Source organism: Seriola aureovittata, chromosome 3 (assembly GCF_021018895.1).
Source record: "Seriola aureovittata isolate HTS-2021-v1 ecotype China chromosome 3, ASM2101889v1, whole genome shotgun sequence".
NCBI classification, from domain to species: Eukaryota; Metazoa; Chordata; class Actinopteri; order Carangiformes; family Carangidae; genus Seriola; species Seriola aureovittata.
Genome location: NC_079366.1, coordinates 18,155,032 through 18,177,483, shown reverse-complemented (window position 1 = coordinate 18,177,483; position 22,452 = coordinate 18,155,032). Strand labels below are relative to the sequence as shown.

General features: G+C 40.4%; 1 protein-coding gene across 3 annotated transcripts in view; it reads left to right on the top strand.

Moving 5' to 3' along the window:
• The first annotated feature begins 6,110 nt into the window (after positions 1–6,110).
• Positions 6,111–22,452, top strand: part of dlc1 (DLC1 Rho GTPase activating protein) — an 80,668-nt gene continuing 64,326 nt past the window's right edge. The window contains exons 1-4 of one of the 3 annotated variants that reach the window (XM_056371391.1): positions 6,111–6,716; positions 7,794–9,807; positions 14,201–14,335; positions 14,707–14,820. In XM_056371391.1, coding sequence (XP_056227366.1) covers positions 7,858–9,807; positions 14,201–14,335; positions 14,707–14,820 — 2,199 coding nt within the window. In that variant the 5' untranslated portion in view covers positions 6,111–6,716; positions 7,794–7,857. Of the gene's footprint in view, positions 6,717–7,324; positions 9,808–14,200; positions 14,336–14,706; positions 14,821–22,452 lie in introns of those variants that run through there. The other 2 variants (XM_056371388.1, XM_056371390.1) reach the window with 2 other exon arrangements.

Below are 22,452 nucleotides of genomic sequence, written 5' to 3'. Positions count from 1 at the left end.
AACCTTGTACATAACATTTTTTTAAACATTGTATTCCAGACAGACACACATGCACCTGATTAAAGCTATTATTGTGTCAGTATAGATTAAAAGCAAAACTTAGACGAAGGAAATACAGATCTTGCAGGACCAGAGCATATGATGAGCAGCTGATTGTGTCCGTATGTGAGAGAACAAGCACAGATGTTGGGAGGTTACATTTGGAACCAAAATGCAAACCAACATGGAGTGGAAACATAACTTGTTGAGAGGTCCCTCTCATCAAATGATGAAACAGTTCCTGGCCCTGCATCTCCTGACTCTTGGTCTCAAGTATGTCCTGCTGATGCTGCTGTGGCAACGGTGTCCAAGGACAACACATTTTCCTGGATCTCCACTGGAAGAGTCAATGCCAGCACAGCATATGTTCAGCAGAATCCTGGGTGGGGGGGTTATGTAGTACGTCACTATCTTGGCACTCACAGCGTCTGGTCCAAGCTCAAGAATCATTCCTCATAAACAAGACAAGAGGATAAATATTATGTGCCTATGTCCTCAGATACTTTCAAGATTCAAGCCGTTAGAAAATGTCAAGCATTGGAGGATGTGATGAATTCCAAAAAGCTCATATTTTGGGATTGTGATATTTTACTCACTTTTCAGTTTAACAGTAGGTTCTTTATGAATCACTCGACCTTTGTTGAAACAAACAAATCTTCCAAGACGAGCCATTGAAATCAAATACTGACATTTGTTCTCTCATCATGTGCTTATATGCTCAAGAAAAGTTGTGTAGATTTGTGTTGGTTAAATAACACTACAAATCTGAGTTTGAATTTTGTTATAAAAAAAAAAAAAAGGGTTCAATGTAAATACGTGAACATTCCTGTACACGTTTTAAGGTTACAGAAGTGTGAGAATTTGCTCAGGTGCGGTTGGTTATAGGGTTATGGGCCATGTGTTTAAGCCAGAGTACACAAATGGATTCCAGCTGTTGTTGCCATCTATCCATGCCATGATCCATATGGAACTGTCTGTTTGAGATGCAGGTAGATTGCGTGAGCAGAACATAGACTGCATTTACTTTTCACAGTGTATCCCTGACTCTAACACTTAAACTCTTTTAAGAAACAGATCCTTTTTTTCCTTAATGAGGTGTATTTCCTGCTGAAACAGGATTTTTAAACTGCAAGCCAATTGGATATCTTTTAAGGAATGATAGGCTGTTTGATTTGGAAGGAGAGTCAAGTCAAATCAAATTATTTATAAAGCCCAAAATTACAATCACAACACCCTCAATTCTTGAATCCTCGAATTGGATAAAGAATAACTTCCCTTAAAAAACCTTTTTAATGGGGGAAAAATGAAAGCCAGACAGAGGAAAGGGGTTCATCGTCCAGGATGCGTGTACAGAGGGGACATTAGACAATAGTAAAAATTACGGTTGTGAAATTACAATATTAAGCAGAATGGCTGTATTAGTTGGATAGATTCTAAATATATATGATGAATATGGATCTAGGAAGACAAAGTCAAACAACTTTCAGCTGCCACCAAAAATTTCAGGACCTGGATCACACCACTTTCTCTGGACTACAAAGACCTGATAGGAGAACACAGTACACATCACATACCATTCCCAGATGCCATTCATATAGAGGGAGAAACACAAGAGGTGAGGTTGAGTCTCCTGTGGGACAAAGACCCAGATCCAAGACGTCTGCAATAAGACCAAAGGGAGGAAGGAGGGAGGTGGAGAAAGAGGCGAGAGTTTTGTTAAAAGTTGTGATGGCTTTCTTAGTTGGAGGTTTTTGTTTATTCCTGCTTGTCCAGGGTGACTTCACCATAATAGATTCACTGTTCTTCAGGAGGGGAATTTTCTGGGAAATTGAAGTCTCCATTTCGTCAAGGTCTTGTTTGGAATAGGCTGTTTACATGTACATAAGTATCATATTTTCTAAAAGCCTGTATATAATAGGTGCACTGATTCAAGTTTCTCAAAAGCAGGATAAGTGCTTCTCCAAATATTATTACTTTCCAAATGGCATATCGTGTTTACAAAAATTGGCTTATTAGTAACCTGAATATTAATAGGATATATAATGAAGGTCTTCCCCAGGGAATGGTTCTGGTGGTTTTGTATTAACATTATTATATTTGCTGATGTGAAGTATCATCCCTGATAGGCTTGACTAAATACTATCCAACACAAATGCAGGGACTGTGAATGATGTTTATCTCAGGATGTTTGTTTTCTAGTAAGAGCAATGACTTCTAAAGTGGCTATGTGACGCTGCTGGTCATTCAGACCAATTAACCAGGACTTAAGACTTCTAAAAAACAGAAAACAGATGGTACACAGTGAACACTGATGGGACTTTCTCAGTGTGTGAGACAGTATTTTCCACTGTCGTCATAAAGATATAAGGTCCAGATGACACAAGTCTCTATCTTCTGATTTGAAAAACCAAACAACTTACACACACACACACACACACACACACACACACACACACACACACACACACACACACACACACACACACACACACACACTCACAAATATAATGTCCTCCCTTGTATCATGCACACACATACACACAGGGACCCTCTCACAAGAAGATTATTTTAGCCTGTTATGGTCTGTATCCTCAATAACTTGTACTTCCTGTTCCCACGGTAACAGTCACACTATAACCTATGATAAGTCGCCAAGGACCCCCTCAGTTTCTCCCACGACGACTTCTTGCGTTTAGACTCACACAAGCAAAGCGAGTTAAATCAACAGATGATTAATTTACTTACTTAATTTACTTTTTAATTAAGAGAGCAATGTAGCCCTCAACTGGCTTTTTACATGCATTTAAGCTGCATCATCTACCCTGGGATGTTTCATTCAAGAATATTGTGATTGCTCAAGTTCCCACCCAGGCCTCAAACACTGTTATTTAAACCGGCATGACTCTGGCCTTTTGAAAAAGGGAGTTAACCACAGGGCATAGCGAGTGACAGGAAAGGATTGCTAGGATCTTGGCGTGGTTTGTTGACGTTATTTTTAGAATGTCAGATGAGATTCTGGCATTTTGTTTAGTTTTCTTTTTAGTGTAAATGAACCCAAGATTCGTTTTTGTAAGTTCACATAACTACTAGGCAAGTACAGTAGAAAATAGTTATTTAAAGAAGCCTTAAAAAGGTTGCAACAAAATCTTCTCAAAGCAGTCTTTGTATATGCAAGGACTCAAAATGATTCAGTTATGGGAGGGACTGTTTTTTTTTTTTTGTTTTTTTTTCTCCAAGCGTCACCTACATTTTCCTACATGGGCAAACACTCTGTGTTCTTCAGTGCCCATGATTTAGGCTGGCTTATTTTTCCAATAATAAACTATATCAGTGAGGAATGTGAGGCTGTTTCCTTTGGGCCCTCACTGCTCCACTTAAGAAGCTTGAACAGTGGGGGATTATAGGGTGAATCATGAATAGGTCTTTCTTAACCATGTATGTGACCGCTCTAGACATGTGACCAATGATGCTGCATGCCTATGAGAATGTTCATGCTCGTCCTCTGTGATGTGGGACTTCGACAGAGTCTGGCCTGTAATGATGACTCTTAAGGGCAAATAAATATTCACATTGTAAGAAATAGCTATATACATTAGACATACACAGATTACAGAATAGACTGCACTGCATACCCATCCACACAAAGCACCACAAATGTTTTAGTTCATATTATCTCGGAGAGTTTTTGTGAAGTCATAGTCAAACGTGAGGCTTGCATAATAAGTGGAAAGTTATTCTAAGAGTGAATCATTTTTAGCCATGCTCATGGCCTGACTCTAGGGAAGGCTATGTTGGTCCATCTCTCAGTAGGCGGACCACCACGATGGCCAAGGCTGAAATACAGCATCTCAATAACTTTATACAGACATTCAGGATTTCCAGGTAATGTATCCTGATGACTTCAGTGACCCCCCTAAGTTTTCCTCAAGCACCAATATGAGGTTGACCTTTGTGATTTTGAGTGAAATGTCTCAGCTATTGGATGGATTGTTGTTGAGTTGGCATGAATTTTGATAAACAAATTTAGGCCCCCTCATGTTGAATTGTAATAACATTGTTGATCACCTTATCCTTCCTCTAGTGCCACCATCATTTTACAACCAAATAAATGCAGTTAAGTTTATACATCGTTATCAACCTGAGCTGTACTTTCTTTGTAATGCTAATTAACAAATATTAGCACATTAACTTAGCTTCGATGGAGAACATGATAATGTTTTACCTGCTAAAATAAGCAAGTTAGTATTGCCATTGTCAGCATGTTAGCATGCCTGTTTTAACTCAAAGTACTGCTGTGCCTAGCAGTGTAGCATTCCCGTAAACTCTTACTCTTTTTCAAGCTTAATTTTGTTTTAATGCTCCAATTTTGATGCTTCAGCTTGCAGCTCACACAAAGCCACACATAGAAAGACGTTGCTGATGGGCATCTAGTCTCACATATGCTGATTGAACATGTGTTTGCACAACGTCACTGATGGATCAGATAGTGACGTAGACCAGTTGCCCTGTGGCCGTGCAGGATGGTCTGATTGGCAGGGGGGAGGCCTGGTCTTTTAAATTATAGGCTTGTGTTGGATGTCCACAGGAGGTAATGAGTGGATAGCCTGAGTCATGCTCTGTGTCGGCCTCTGCACTTCAATCATCAGCCATATCCACATGGAAGCTACTGTGACTGAAAAGATCTGCAATTCGTTACACTGCACTCGGCATAACCACAGAGCGCATCATGTGACATGCTGCAGAGGAGTCTTGTTGAACTTGGCTCCTTCCCCTTTGAGTATGACCATCTGTGTCCCTGGAGAGCCAACATTGACAGCAGTACACAGTTTCCCAGCAAGGCCCCCAAGAAAAGACTTATCTAGAGCCTCGCCTCACATCTGGATGACCCAGAGGTTATAGGCCAGGGTTGCAGTGGTGGTTGAAGGGGGCTTCATTCCAGTTTTCTCTTGTGCTTGGATTGTCCCTGTTGTTTTAGTGTTTTGCTCATTTTGTGCAGCTGACCTAGTTGACAAAAAATCGTCTTGATAGATCTGGTCACAGCTTGAGTTTGTGTGAGGTAGGCTCCTTAACTATATGGAGTGCTTGGGTGACAAAAAAGAGAGTATATGAAGAGGTGTTACTGCCAGAGTGTGATTAATGTATGAAGTTCATTTTGGGTGGCTTGCAGGTCTTTGACTGGCAGGCTGTGCAAATGGAAATCTGTGGAAATATTCCGCTTGTTTTATAAACCCAGTCTCAATGGAAGTTTAAAGCCAAAATTTGCTGATTAACATTTGTCTTAAATGGTCTTGGTGACATCAAGTGTAAATATCTCTGGCTTTGCCTTTTCTTTCTGCTAGGTGCCTCTGACAAATGACTATATTAGGAAATGAATTGCTGGCATTTGGTTCCTTAAATGCTTTCGTCTCCTTTAAAACAAAGATATCAGATTCACAGCAAAGTTGTCTCCATTGTTAAACAACGTTTTCTCAGTGGTCATATTAGAAAAATGCACTCTTAAAGCATAGCTACAAAGATATCTCGCCTTGTATTTTCATTAGTGCCAGTGTGTTTGGTTAAGAATGCTTGTAGAGTTACAAGATGACAAATTATTTTTTTTTAAAAAGCATGCCTCAGATATAACTGCCTAAACATAAGAGCAATCTCTCTTGGCCCACAGCCAGAGGTCTTACGAAGCAGCCTGTCTGTTACTAATCAAAACCAACTGGTGGGAGCCTTGCCCAGCTTAGTGAAATAGCAAGCTGAGGAAAAATGAGGACAAAGTCCACCGAGAAGAGGAAAGAGACAAGTTTTGAAAGAAGAAGTCGAGAGAAGGTTTCTAAAATAGTGAAGAGAGAAAGTACATTGGAGGAGGGTGGGGTGAATAAATGCGTATAGTGTGTTGGGTGAGTTCTGAGACGGGGGATGGGGCTCCTAGGATGTGACTCAGACTCCCTGTCAAAACCAGCGGGGAGGGGAGCTGATGAGAAAAGGGATAGAACGGAGGAGAGAGGGGTGGAGTGGGGGAAAGAAAGCCCGGCCCCTCTTACACCACCCCGACTCTTTGGCATTCAGCGTCAGCAAAAACCCTAATGTGATCAAGATGGAAGTTGTCTATGGACTTTTCACTGCTCCCCGGCTTTCTGCCTGCCTTTGGCGGATTCACTGCCTGTCCGACAGTTTTACAGCGAAGATACTGACTAGAATCCAGAAAATGGCTTGCAGGAACCTAGACTAAGGACTGCTTACAAAATAAAGCATATGTCAAGTCACTTGGAAAGAGATGGATTCATGTTACCCAAACGTGGACGGATTGCTTTTGGTGGATGAATGAAAAGGCAACTTGCGAAACATCTCTGGATAACTGTACTCAATAGCAAAAGCTTGATCTGCAACCTATTTGTTGGATTATCACCTGGTGTTTATTTACTAAATATACATCTGCATGGATTATATAGTAAAAAAAAAACTGTGTCAACACTGGAGAATTTACAAGATTGCTTCTCCAACATGAAATATATGAAATGTATTGAGGTGTCAGTTTTTCTGTTGCTGGTTCGAGAGCAAGTTGAAGGAGCAACTGCTTTGGGACATTTTTTGTGACCTCCCTTACTGAACTAATAACCAGGTGCAAGTTCGTGCCAGAAGGTGCAGATGACAGTTGGTATCTCCCAGCTCTACCTCTGAGGAAACAAAAGGTGAAAAGGCAGAGAAAAACAAAGACAAAACACCTGTTTCAAATTTTAAAATTGCTTTTGTTCTTTAAGAAACTGTTAAGAAGCAATTCAGTGAAATAATGTGGAAAATACTTTTCTTTACCACTGACTGTAGTTACATATGAATGGAAATATTGATATTGTAATGAAATAATATGATATAAAAACAGGTTTGTAGTTTCCACTAACTCACTGTAAAATACAGTAGGCATATCCAGGATTTCCTATCAACCTTTGTACCTATGCTTCTATAATGATTTTGGAATATAGCAGATATTCAGGTTGAGTTGAGTGCATCCTGCTGTACATTCTGACCTAGAACAACAGGAAAAAAAAACATAGCCCGGTCTGGAGCTTCACCCTATTCCTGGGATCCACACAATGTATGATGATAATTTTGGATTGCAGAGAACCAGCTGTTCAGGGACACTGACTAACATTTCAGTTTTAGTTTCCTTTAGCTACATCATTCGTTCATTTATGGGCGCATGTGGAGGTGCAGAATTACAGTTAAAAGTTATAAGTTAACCAATACCCTCAATTCTTTCTGACTAGTTTTGCACAGTTAGAATTAATGTATATTGAAGGTTGGCAGTGTAAATTTGGCAAACTGGTATGGTTACAGTTCATTATGTAGAGATGTTAAAAAGTAAACAACATATACATTTATCTTGATGGCTATCTTGGTGTTTTAGAACCCACGCTGCATTTTTGTGCTTTGTTCCTGGACATTTCTTAACAAAGCCACATTAGGATCATTCAGTGTTGCTGGCATGCTCTAATGTGAACTTTGGGACAGCCCTGCAAGAGCCATGTTAGATTAGCATAACAGGGGTCCCTGTCATCTCATACAGACCCAGCTGAGTTTATACTTTCCAAAGAACTGTGAATGCAATACAATTACACCCCTCTTGAACTTCCACCCACTTCTACTAGCTATTTGCTTTAAAATTGAAATATTATTTACCATATTGTCATCTGCACATTCACTTTCTGTAGACGAGTAACTTGGAAACACAGGCTGGTTCTTATCCTCATTTCTCCTCTCGATTGCAGCAGATCGGGTTCTACCTTTTTGCCTGGGGTCAAAATCAGCTCTATGGGATAGCACTGGCTGTCCACCATGCTGGTAGCCATACGGAAAAGAAGCTGGGAGGAGCACGTGACTCACCCTTCAGGATTACAGTACAGCTATGATGATCTGGACTTAGTCTGTTGTCATGGAGTTGACAGTGAGGGGCCTTGGATGGGAGCAGGGGCTTCCAAACAAGGTCGACGGACAAGGTGTGCCTCTATGCCAGAGGGCTGCCATCAATTGTCCACAGAAGATCTGGGTCAGACACGTGAAGTTACAGCCTCTGTTGGGATTGATTATACTGAATCAGAACCGTTGAAGCTAAAGGAAAACAATGAAAAAGTTCTACTGGATTCACAGGAGGGGTCAGTTCATGGTCCTCATGAGTTGGTTGATGTTGACATTACCCAAAGTGTCTCTGAATCAGAGGATCTCCAAACTGCAAACATGGGGAATTCTGGAGAGTTTCACTGTAACTCAAACAGTGGGATGTGTAGTGCAAATATTTCTTGTCCAGCTGATAGCAGCAGTCACATTGAGAAAACTGTCAATAGTGAAGGTGAAGTTGCCACAGAGAGCAGCCAGAGCCACGACATCTGCAATGACGATAATGTCTTTAAAAGGCCACATATCTCTCGTGAAGAGCAACAATGCATCTCTATCTCTGCAAACAATGGGCTTCCACTGTCTGAATGTGCTGGTGAGCAGCCTGGCAAACTTCCAAATCATCAGGAAACAAAGGAGAGCCATACAGAGGGTTACAGCAGACCTCCTGAAATCTCTGAGGCCACACTAAACCGGTCCCCTGCTGCAGAACTGGAACCTCAAACTGACCTCCCAGATGTTGAGGAAGATAAGATTTCCACCTCTGAGCATGCTTGTGCAAATGTAAACCTACCTGTTGGTGTGCTTCACAGTTCAGTTGACATGATGGAGGGTGGTGATGTGATGTCACCGGCTGACAAAACTGTGGAACCAGTTTTGGCTTTAATGGTAGAAGACGAAAGGGACCAAGGAGTAAGTGAAAGCTGGAGCGCAATTTCTGCTGACAAGTCGGAGAGATTAAATGACCTAGAAACTCTAAATGAAAATACAGGACTTAAACATCACTCTGGAGACATTCGAGGAGGAGAGCAAGATCATCATGACTGCACTGGGGTATTGGATCAGCCTCATGGTTGTGAAATATCCTACCAGACTTTGTTGGAACAGCCTAATATTGAAATGACAGGGATGAACGGGCCTCATGGAGAGGAAAGTGCACAAGCAGGAAGCAGCAAGGAAACAGCAGAAGCCAGGTATGGGCCAATCACATCATCTGATATTTGTTTCAAAGGTCAATGTTGCTCTGTGACAGTTAACAGCAATGTGTCATGTGAGCAAGTGGATACTGGATATTCAGAAAAAGACCCCACACAGACAAACAGTACTCAGTGTGCAGACCAGTTTGTGGAAAGTCAACCAACAGAAGACATGGATGAAAGCTCAGTGTCCAAAGAGTTGGCTGTTTGTGAGGATCAAACCGCACCTCAGCAGTTGGAAACTAGTTGTTCAAAACTGGACACTATCCTAGAAGTTGGCTACATTGAGCCAGATGACACCCCAGTACTGGATCCTCAAAAGAACATTACCTTGAATGTCACCCAAAATCCAGATGTTCAGCACTCTCATACGGATGATAAACATGCAGTTGCTGAGCAGCACGCCCAAAACCTGCCATCTTCCTGTGCAGAGGTCAACCATGAGCTCTCACCGGAGAGAATCCATGGCAACCAAGCCTCTGGTCGTTACTTCAGTGAGTCACCTGCCTCTGAGGTGGCAGATGGTCAGAGGGAACACCACAGGCCGGGATCCACACTCTCTAGAATGGAGGAAACAAATGAAGCCGCACATACAGTCACTTACAGCGAAGCACACTTTGCCAGTCCAGTTTTAGATGGATCGAATGAGCCTGGAGATGTGAAAGAGGACAACGTGGTCAAAGTGCGCATGAGAAAGGTAAGGCTAAATATGATAGAGATGTAGAAAGGCTGCAGTGTGACATAACTAACATTTGTTGTGATTAGTTTTGTATTTGTTTCTGTGTAGTAATTGTGTTTCTGTTATATCAGCACCTCAAATGAAGTTCTTTCTTAAAGTGAACTCAGACTTACTGGGCATAAACAGCCTACAAATAATTTTTGTCCCACACTCTGGCAAGCGTCTAGGAAAACAATGACTTCACTCTCACATGCTTACAGATCTGTGAGTGGGGGGATCTGTGAAATGTTTTACTCTTTCTCAACCACTCATTGCAAAACAAGGTCCTATAAGGGCATGAGGACTATGAATGTAGAGGGGGTTGGAAGCTCAAGTAATCTCTAGGGTGGGGGTGGCTGAAACAGCTTTCTCCAGCAAATACTGTATTTTGTGCTATTTACACAGTGCTAGTCAGTGAGCTTGTAGGGTATAGTAAATTGCCAAAAACCTAATAAGCAGTCCATGAATTTGAGCTCAACGGAACAAAGCAAAGGCCAGAGAACTGACATAGAATTTATTAGTAGTTGCAGCGTTAGCCCTTTTGGAATGACAACAAGAAATCCATTATTTATGCCGCAGTATGCATTAAGCAGGCATGTTGTTTAGACAAGTACCATATTGTAGAAAGTTAAATTATGTTGATATGTTCTAGTTGAAGACGTTCACCCTCTTGTAAACAGTGACTCTTACAGATTTTAATATGAAAATCCTATGCTTGAGTTGTTTTCAGAGTTGTATCTTTGAACAGGTTTGGGGTCCTAGTTTTAGAGTGGGGTAACACCCTAATTTGTTTTGTGTTATATAAACATTTAATAAAAGCTGAATAACACTAAAGTAAAATAAAATATACAAATATAAGGAGATTTTTAAGTGTTTATAAATGTACAGTATTTGTCAACAATTAGTTCTCCGGTGAAGACATATTTTATATCATTAAAGCAGTTCTTTACATTATTGTCATTCATTCTCTGTTTATACACCAGCCTCTATATATTGATGTCCACCGGAGAAGTTATATTTGCGGACAAATATGTTAATAAACACTTATATCTGCTTACAACTACATTATAGTGTGTTATGGACCATTCATTATATGTTTATGGTGTGTACTGCTTATACATGCTACAATTGTTACTCAAATAAGTTGTTTGCTGAATATTGGTGATTTCACAAGAAGGTGAGACACTAAAGCACGCAGTTTTTAAAAAAAAAAATGTGACAGTGTGCTGCATGGTGATGACTGTGGTAGTGTTTGGTCATGTTCACTTGTAGAAAAAGTGTTTTGAACTCTAATGTTTATCAGTGTGGCAGATCTGTATGTATCTACACAGATTATCTGCTAATGCAGACCAGCACAACCCCCCTAAAAATGAGCGAGTAATGTATGCAGCCATTCACAGTATTTGCATAATACATTATACACTGACGCTCTGGTTATGTCGATGTTCCTAAAAAAAACGTATGAGTTGTGTAATAGAAATTTTCATGTATTATCATTACATTATTTCAGCATGAACTACGTGTTTGCATAGAGACTGTGGAGGTCTTCTTAGTCATGACCAATGTTGATGTCACTCATATCAGCTGCCAAAAACGAGAGAGCACAGTCCAGTGCAGGGACATGGAAAACCGGTGCTGCACTTTATTACCACTGGATTTAATTTCAGTTTTATGATGACTTTAAACCTTTGTCCAAAAAACCTGGCTCCTGGAACTTAAAAAGAGGAGTTCAGCCATGAAAGTAGAAGGCGCCAAGTCAATCCATCTAGCATATGGTTATGGCTTATCTTCTCTTTGACTGCACCACAGGGTGTATTTACATTCTGTGTGAAGCCAGTTTATGAAGAAAATGTGCTTCATGAGGACAGAAAAGAAATTAGGCAGTAAAAATTAATATTAGTGTATCCCAAGGGAGGTAACATACAATATTTAATGTAAAGAAAAGGGAAAAAATGCTCTTGAATATCATGAATAAAATTACCGAACTGAAGTTATTATCTGTTCTTTGACAATGGCAGCAGCAATTGGGAATTATCCCTGACAAGATATTGTACTAACTAATGAAGATGTTCCCAGTGGACCATGTTATTGTTGCAGATTCAGTTTGTAAAATGAACCCATCTGGTTTGCATAATGGCTTGAGATTATTCTGATATTGGGCTTTGTTACTGTGTTTATTTGTTTTAGCAACAAGGTCTTATCCTGACCTCAGGGCCAAACTGGCTCAACAGCCATTTATCTAACAGTAGACAACTTGGCAACATCACCGTCTCAGTGCTCTTTCTTTTTCTCTTTCTGTCCTTATTTATTCACTTTTGGCTACCGTTTTTTGAATGATATACCCACATTAAACAGAGTGCATGTGCAGTGTTTTGATGCATAATTGTCTGCATGTTATGTTTAGCACGGCAGAGAAAGAGACCCTCAGTTTAATGGACAGGTCTGAGAAATGGGATGCAGGCCACCGAGTGTGAGGGGGGGTTTGAAAAAGAGAGCAAGGAAAGGGGAAGGAGGGGTCTAAGAGTTCAAACAGTGTGGGAACTGTCTCCCATCTCAAAAAACAGGATGTTGAGAGGAATGCAACAGAAACCTCAAAAGATGGGAAAGAGAGAAAAGAAACCTTCTGAGAACACCCAAACCACCAGAATGCCCCCTAAAAAACTTTGCCTCTCTGAGGCGCCTGACATTGGACTGCACTTGTTTTTTACTCTGCTGTTTTGTGGTTGTTATTGCCATCTCGAGCCAGATGCTTTTGTTCATTCAGTGAGGCCTCGTAAAGATGTCATTGTTTTACCACAATACAATGTTTCATTGTGAAACTTTGCCAAAGAGACAGAACGTAACGATGTGTGCTGCTGCTAGCTAGGAATGCCAATGAAGGCATCAATGTGAGACATATTTCCATGACACACGTTGCCCTCGATGTCTATGTGCTCTCTCTGCAAACCCAATAGGAACTGCTTTTGACAGGCTAATTGGGCTCTAACTGGAAAATAAATGTAAGGGCATGTCATAAGACGTTATTAGGGATGCAGCTGGAAGCAAGTCGCAGGGCTGAGGCTGTAGCCTGTTTATCATGATGCAGATTTTTATCTGCGACCCATAAGCCTGTCAACAGCACACATTAGCATTAGTCACAACTCAGCTCTTATGAATGTTGTCATCTGTACACACCCATTGTAAACTTAACTCAAACAAGATTAAGCCACATTAGCAACTTCGCAGGACATGTGTATGATGTGTATTATTGTGTAAGTATTTTATTCATCCTTCTTAACCCGATGAGATTTCTCTTCATTGTATCACACAGTGGCAGCACATGAAAACAAGGCTCACATTCACATGTTAACATTCCTCTGTACCTTTACAGAAATGTACAGTCACAGTGGCTGTGTCCCATGAGCTCAGCCTCATGAAGTGTTTAAACAGGGTCTGTTAGAGCATATTGTAACAAAGTTCGTTTGTGACTAATGAGCGAGCCTTGTGATGTAATTTCTTGGGGGTCCTCTTGGGAGAGAAGCTCAGACAGAGAGCCACACCCGGAGCCAGGATAAAAGACATGCAGAAGGAAATGAAAACATTTACTGTGTTTAGAACTGCAGAGAGGGATTTTAAAAGTTTTTGAACTTGTAACAAGGGCTTATATCGTTTCAAACAAAACAGCACTGAGGGATAACAGAGGACCGAGTGATATGTGGGGTGTGAAGGTGGGCTGGAGGGTTTCTCATTTAGCTTGTTTTACTGGAAAAACACCACCTGAGGTCAGTATGAGACTTGTTATCGCAGTGCGTGGATGGATAGTTTAACAGTGCATATTGGAGGACTAATGGGAAAATATTTAAATTCTTGAAGTCATATGATGAAAGAATTGACCAGAGATGTTACAAAAGGTATGCACAGGATGCACCAAGAACTGTAGGATGGGTTGAGACAAGATTATAATGATGACATTCTTGTGTCTTGCTGCAAGCAGGTGATAATAATCTTTAAAATGTATGACTTCATTACTGATTAAATGATGGAGGTAGTCACCTGTAGTCACCTTCTACAAAATGTATATGTGAGAAAAATAGACTAGCAAAGCAGCTATCCCTAATGTTTAAAATGTAGCCTGAACTGGAATGACTGCAAATAGATGCAGTCTTAAATACTGATTTATTAGTGGTTAGATGACTGCACCACATGAAACACATTATCATCAGAAGAAGAACTTCAAATGGCCCTTGTTCAGATCAAGTAGGAAGTTGATTTTGGTATATTCAAGTTATTTAAGTTTTGCCATCTTCACTTATCTATAATGATATAATCTGCTACATTTATGAGGTCAGTCCAATGGTGATATTTTTTTTCTTTTATTTGTTTCTTTTTTCAGCGTGAGCATGCTCGACTGGACTCAATGGTGTTGCTGCTAATGAAGCTGGACCAGTTAGACCAGGAAATTGAGAATGCCCTCAGTGCCACTTCCTCCATGGGCAGCAACCCTGCCCTTCATCGACGACAACACCTGGTACACACCTGCATGTAGTTTCTACTGCACACCAGAAATTAACCTTCACTTATAGCTGTATGTTCTATGTACTGCATCTTTTGGATTCAGATAGAAACTTCAAGTATTCAAATATTCACAACAAGTATTCGTTCCTTCATTCATTCATTTTTTCCCCTCACCAAAGTAAACTTGTTTGTCCCCCAATGGCCACTAGGGAGCATCATTCATTTGCCTCTTTGCACCAACACTGATAAACTGTTTTGGGTATTTTGCATTTACAAAACTTTTCTTGATCATCTTTAAAGAAATACTGAAATGTTAGAGGAAAACATTATTTTTAGTGCAGCATGTAAGTCTTATATTACCATCTCTGTCTTTTACATGTGCAGGAGTTGGATTTAGGATCTGTACCAGCAGCATCACAAAACCCTCCACATCCACATGTTCCTGCTGCTTCCTCTTCAGGATCTGCACTTGCCCTTGGAGCAAAACCTAAGAGTGGGGTAAGTCCGGGGCAATGTATCATATCCTATCATATAATTAGCAAGACATGAGGTGAAAAAACATGGAAAAATTGCATTTGTTAGAATCTGGTGAGCTTGAAACAGTCATTAGCTTTTCATACCAAAATATCAAGAGCATTTGTTTAGAGACGCCTGAACTCGCTACACGCATGTACACATACACACACACACACACACACACACACACACACACACACACACACACACACACACACACACACACGATCTACCACCATTACCATACGTACCATTTCTCACTATCATTCTTTACTCCCTTTTTAGCTGCTCCTTCATGTTTCAATTTTTAACCTTTTGAAAACTGAAATTGTTTGGTTTGTGTCTCTACATCTTAAAAGCATGGAGGTTATTTATACAATATTCACAGCCTTTTCAAACTATCCTACATATTACAGGAGTTATCAACTGTGCTAAAACTAGACCTTCAAATTGATTTGGATGATTTTAAGACATTGAAATGTTGATTGTACATAGTTGTGGCAGTTTATAGTGGTTTCTGTTTTTTTTTTGTGTGTCCATGATAGACCAATTAAAATTGTTTTCATGGTTTTCAGATTTGCATAGAGCTACTGTTCAGCAACTTTTTAATGTGGCCTGTATAGTACTCTTTTCTCTTGGGATGTAGTTATTTAAACAAAAGTTTAAATAAAAACAGCAAACACAGAGGGCGCACACAGACACACATACTCAAAGTGAATTTCCCAATTGTAGGAATGTCCCCCAGCACTTAGGGTTTAGCCAAGCAGACGTTAAACCTCTATAATTAGCTGGTTCCAAACATCTAGACCCCTTCGCCCCAACAAAGGGGTCAGAAGGGGGGTCTGGGAGGTGAAAAGCCAGGGCAAGGGGGAGGGAGGGGGGACACGCTTTAAGTGAGACATGCGTCTTCATACCCCTTGCTTGCTCACTTAATGACTTTGTCAGCCTTGCTGTGCCATTGCCTTCAGAACGAGGGTAAAGTGAACAAGGCCGGTAGCCAGGGGACTGAGCACTCAAGCAACCTTTTACAATTCAATAGTTTGAATGGAATCGTAAAAAAATACCTGATGTTGAGACACTTTATCTCAAGATAAAGTGATGATAACACTAAATTTCAGATAGGATGTTTCTGTTGTATAACAGTCCTCTTATCTAGCTAGAACGAAACACTACAACCTGTGGAAACATGAGAATTCCTTGACAAAAAGGACATCTCACATTCCTGAATTATCTCTCTCAATTCCTTCTTGACATTGCTTTGTCTTGTTGCACGTCACAACTTTTCTGCCGTCACACAAAAGAGGAACATTTCTTGGTTAATTCAACTGGTACAGATCAACATGAACATACTCTATGATGTGTGATGTATTATGTCTGTGGCCAACTGTTTCCACAATCTCCATTCCTGCAGTAACCCAAGGTAACTCACTAAGCTTGGGTAAACACTGCTTTCACTGCACCTAATAGGAGCCTTTTACAGTGGAGGCCCCCAAGGGGTGATTGATTGAGGCCAAACAGATGATGACTTCATGAAGGGGATTCTCAGTGGTTAATAGTTGTAGGGGTCTGCTGAGTCCTTTCAGACTTAAAGTTTTGTGACGCCCACTTAATCTTTTTAGGTAGACAATGCAAATCCTTTAAATGATGTAAACACAAGGCAGATGTGAAGGCAGAAGAACCAGGGCTGAGGTTAAAGCTATAATTCAACCAGACATCACAGTTGTGTTTTGCATGACAAGAAGTTGATATTAAAAATACAACACGCATAATATGATAGTTTTTTCAAGCAAAGAATAAATACTATTGTTTGTTATTATATAAGAATACTACTCAGTTCTAAATAACAGGAAAGGCTGAGTATAGTGCCAGCATTTTATCATCTGTGTGTAACCTTTGGTTCCCTAAGATGTAAATGTAACCTCACATTATAATGTGAAATAATCTTGTCCTTTCTGTATTAGTATTAGCCATTATGCTGCACCCCGAATGTTAATTCTTTTGATTATTATAGATTATACATGGGTAGACTCAATTACCAGAACTGCTTAAAGTTGAACAATTACACCAACACAATCTTCAGCCTCAAAATTACTATCAAGTTTAATCAACACTTCTCTGACACAGAGTCGACAAATACAGAACATTAAGAATTTATTGAAGGCCTTTTGGATTATATTATTTTGGAAGGTGTCCTTTTTACTTTGGTCACCCCATATGCAGTGAATACACACATCGTAAAAGATTAAGTCATACATTTAAAACATACCTTGTGCTTTGTACAAGGTACTTTACAGGATAAGGTTGAGACTATACAATATATAGAGAGAAACCCAACAGTTTCCACAAAGCATTTGCATATGTTGTCTTGAACATGTCTTGACATCAATCTTAACAAGAAGGTATTTGCACAGGATAGCACACAACATATATCTTTTTGGCAAGCCAGTGATGACTAAAACTATTTTAAAGATATATTAACACAGAAATTGCTACAGACTCTGTAATTAATCAGTCAATGCAGTCAACATAAACAGAGTCATATGTGGAGCTATTACAACACGACCTTGATATTGTATATGTATAGTACCAAGATGAATATCTCCCTGCTCCCTGGAAGGTCAGTGAGACGTTCAAATTTTCTGGAAATACAGTCACTTTATTACACTATCAATTGATCCTGGCCAAATCATTTTGTGTTCACTAAGTCTTCATTGTTCCATTGAAAAGTAAGTCTGTCCTCTAGACTACCAAGAAATCAGTGAAAGATCTGTAAAACAAAACCAAGCAAATCTACCAGTGTGAATGGCTTCAGACTATCAGCTTGGCCAACAGTACCTATGGGGAAGTCACTGTCAGCGCTTGTAACGTTGGCCAGGGAAAGGAAAGATGCTTCCTGGGGTTGGGGGAGAGGGTAGTAATTGTGAAATGGAAGAAGTTTGGAATCATCAGGACTCATCCTTGAGTTGGCTGTCTGAGTAACCAGGCTAGAAGGGCTGTAGTCAAGGAGAACCCAATGGTCACTCACCAGAGCTTCAGAAGTCCTCTGCAGAGGCCTTTCAATCAGGCCTTTATGGTAGAGTGGCTAGACTCAGTCCAGGAGGAAAAAGATCTTCTGTTCTGATGAGACAAAAACTGAACCCTTTGGACAGAACTTTGACTATCTGGCAAACGGCAGGCACTTCTCAACTCCTGGCTAATACCATCCTCATGATGAAGGATGGTGAATGCAGCCAAATACAGAGAGGTCCTTAAAGAAAACTTGCTCCAGAGTGCATGAGACCTGAGACTGGGGCCATGGTTCACCTTTTAGTATGACAATCACCCGAGCATGCAGCCAGGAAAGTGCTGGACTGGCTTCAGGACAGGTCTCTGTCTGTCCTTGAGTGATACAGCCAAAGCCCAGACTTAAACCCCACAGGACATCTGTGGAGAAACAAGATAGCAGTTCACAGGCGCTTCCTGTGCAATCTGACAAAGCTTAAGACGATCTGCCAGGGAGGATGGGATGAACTGCCCAAATCCGGGAGTGCAAAGCTCGTGGAGACATACCCAAGAAGACTTGAAGCTGTAATTTTATTTTGTAAAAGCTGTTAAAGGGGCTTATACAAAATACTGAATAAGGGGTCTGAATACTTTTGTAAATTAGATATTTCAGCAAATCAGGAAAGATTTCTAAAAACAAGTTTTCACTTGGTCATTATGGATTATTGAGTGTAGATTTATGGGCAAAAATCCACATATCCATTTGAAATAAAAATATGCATCACAGTAAAGTGTACAAAAAGAAGAGATGTTTGAATACTTTCCACTATAGTTGTTGTTAAAATGATGCATGCGTGCGTGCGTGTGTGTGTACATATTTTGATATCAGTTATGATTGTAGAGCCTGTGTGAACTGTGAAGTGTTTATCATTGTGCATTTACATTCCTTCCATCTTGTGGTGGGTTATGCAAGAGGTATTTGTTATTACTGTGCACCTGACACCTTCTGGCATTTAGTGTCACACTTTGGTGTGATTGTTCCAAGCACATACTCATGCTGTCTTTTATGTAACCATCATAAATGTTGGTACGTGGCTGTGTACAATGGTGATGAGAAGACATTCACTTGGCATATACACTATCATTCACTCACTGCTGTGGATAAGACATTGGGTTCAAGTGAATAGATTGTTGGCTCCTTGTAGCTTAGTTGGTGGCTATTGTTAGCCTCCAGCAGGTGGCTGTTATTCTTGCATCGAATGTGGGGCTCATGTCTAGCGGATGTTGTGCCACAGCAGGTGTTTTTTTCTTATGGTGGAACTGCTATTCTTTGCCCACAGTGTTTTTGTTGGCAGGTTTCTATTACTTACTTAGTGTAGCAGGTGTCTCACAATGTTGTTTGGCTTACATTGTTGTGTTGCAACAGGTGGGTTTTATTTGGTTTATTGACTTATGTGTATCCACTGATTTGGCCATATATTATATTTAAGGCTGCAACTCACAATTGGGTTCATTATCTGCTGATTAATTTTTCAATTTTTTGACTCATTTGGTCTATAACATTTCCATCAATACGGCTCAAGGTGACGGCTTCAAATGTCTTTTTTTGTCAGATGAAGAAAAGTAGAAAATATTCGCACTGCTGAAACCAAATCTGAAACGAATGAATGATTGTTATAAATATTTAAAGAATTTTTATTATTGCAGTGTTAGCCTTAATAAGTGTTATCAGTATGACAAACTTAAGTTATGCATGGTGCGATAGCCCCTTGTTATGTGACTCCATTTTTAGAGCTCTGTGGCTGCAGAGGATGTGCCAAGCCACAGAGGCGGGTGGAGGCTGCTGACCCCTGACCACCTTCCTCTGAATGTTACAGTCGGAAACAACATATCAGTCACCTTCAGCTCTTAGCGTTCCCACCAGCAAGACATATACTCAGAATCCCCTAAAGACCTCAGTTTCTGTATGAGGCTCAGAGCATGGATTTCTGTTAAATTTAGCACAGGGGCGTTTTTACATGTCATGCATATGGTGACAGGGAGGTCTCTGCCCTATACCAGCCCTCGTCCTCTCAGTCTTTGGTAAACATTCCATAACAGGGCAACCTTTAACCCTTTGTTTGGATCTGTATTCTGTCTCCACGGCAACAGTGATACAAACACAACTTCTGTCATCTCTTTTGGTGGTTCAGCCGCAGTGTGACACTGAATTCAGAAGTGAATCTCTGAAGTTTCCATGTCTGGATTCTAGGGATTTTCTGGGAGATGATTGATTAAGAGGTATTTTTATTTTAGAAAGACGGAAAGACTTTATTCCCTGTCACTTGGTTATGTATGTACATAGCTCTTTATCTGTCTGTGCTTTGGTGGACAATAGAAGTGCTGTGGTTTGCGTGCTAAGGTCACTAGCAGATCTCTGCTCTGTCCTTCCTCTGTGTTCCGCTTTGGCAGCCTCACAGTCCCCCAACATCCTCTATCCAAACCACACCTTCCCAATGACCCACTCGGATAAAAGACTAAAAATTTTGCTACTTTTACTCCCTTTCGTTTATTTATACATTTGCGCCCACTCTCTCTCATTCCCATCCTTGGTCAATCATCAACACCATGTGCAGCAGGCATAATTATGTTTGCCTACATTCCACCCACATATTTGGCTTAAAGACTGTAGTAGGCCATAATGAGTCAGCGAGCTATGAAACCAACCGCCATTCAGTCTGACAAGGGTTGCCAGTAGTGGCTCTGGTCATGGCCACGCTAGCCGCTTTGTGTGGTGTCATTGTCCCCAAGGTCACTCCTCTGCTGAGCACAGCTGTAACAAGGAGACAAACACAGACCTGCTGTGATTTTAAAAAAGAGGGTAAGAAAAAAAGAAAAGGCTTGTGTTTGGAGCAGGATGTGGAAAATGAACTCCTCCTCCACCCCCTCAAGGAAATCTTGTTTTTCCTGTCAACTCAAGGCTATAGCCTTTGCATAAAGCACTCCAAGAACAGAGGAGAGAAGGATATACTGAATAAATATATTTCTCTTTTTTTGCTGTTGGCAGAGAATCAGCAGAAAACAAAATCAAAAACAAAGCAGAGCACACAGCCAAAACACGCTGTAATGAAATGTTTTGAAATTGTCCACATGTATCAGCGTGACTCATTGTGTGTACTGAACATTTTGTCAAAATGGATTTGGGCTCTGATATGCTTAATTGTTTTGCAGAATGAATTTTCTGTGTTAGCATCTTTGTGGAAGGCAAGTGTCACATTAATCTTCATGTCTACACCCTGTGCTCATTGGCAACTCTCTCTGTATTTGTTTTTATGACAACTTTCTGTGTCATGCCGCCTAAATCACATCAACTTAATCACCAGTGAGATTTATTGACTCCATATGGTTTTTGGTACTTTTTTTTTTTACTTAGATGAATCGCACTTTGTCATCCAGCTCGAAAACATCACTCCACTGTGTTTGTTGCTGGCGAGTATTAGTTGATACTATTATAGGCACGCACTGACTCAATGAAGCGAAACGCACACCTTTTATGCAAAGGAGAGAGTAAAAAAGTGCAGAGAATAGTTGTAGGATGATGGTACTTGTTAACTGTAAATCTTAGGGATGACTGAAAAATACAGGCATCTGGAAACACCCCTGCAGCCCGCTGATAATGAAGAGCCATAAATCACATAACAAACAAACTGGATGCACTTTGACAAACACACACACACACATATTCACAGATGCTGAAACATGTACACAGGAATGCATTGTAAAACCAGGTGCAACAATTATTCAGGCTTGTGGCTCAGGGTTTTAATTGTGTGTTTCCATCAATGTTTGCCTTGAAGTTACATTACCTCAGCCAAAATACACCTTGCGTGAGTGTCTTGCCCAATTAATCGTCAGTTTTAATGTCTAAGGAATGTGGCCTACTCCTTAAAGATGTTTGTTTTTCATTCTTTATTGTGGCATTTCAAAACCGTACCTGTGCATGATGTGTGTTTACTGTAAAGTTACCCAGAGTTCAATGCTCTGCTGACTCGGTTTAGTCAAATGCAATACTCTCCAAAGAAGATAGTCAAGACTATGCATTCCTCAGCAAATGATTCAAAACTATGACCCAGCAAGGTCTCGCCCACTGGTCCTTCTGGTAAGTCAATAAGCTGTGTGTCTGCCACAGGACCACTGTGGGGCCACCACAGTCTTCTACATGGGACAGTCTAATCCCTGAGGGTTGTTAACCCACTCTGCTTTCTCCCAAAAATGTCAGCAACTAATCCACAGGCGAGCATTGTTGATGCAGTTGGAATCATAGGGTTTATCCCTATTAACTTTGGTCCATAAGCCACAAAATCAACGTGATGAGCGAGAACAGGTGACACATTTTGTCTCTTAATCAGTCTAATAAGTGGGCAGCGGTGTTTTTGTTATTTGTTTCCAAACATGTTACTTTTAGCTACTTGCTAACATAATAAAGACAAGCCTGTTTTTGCCAGAATAATCTTTAATGGTCAATGTATTGATGAGTGGGTCAATATGTGTACTTTTTTGCTTATATGTTTGTGTGCAGAGAGAATCAAAAGAGGCAGGAAAAGAATCTTGAAACCAAGACACTTCGAATAGCAGATATATGATTGATGATGA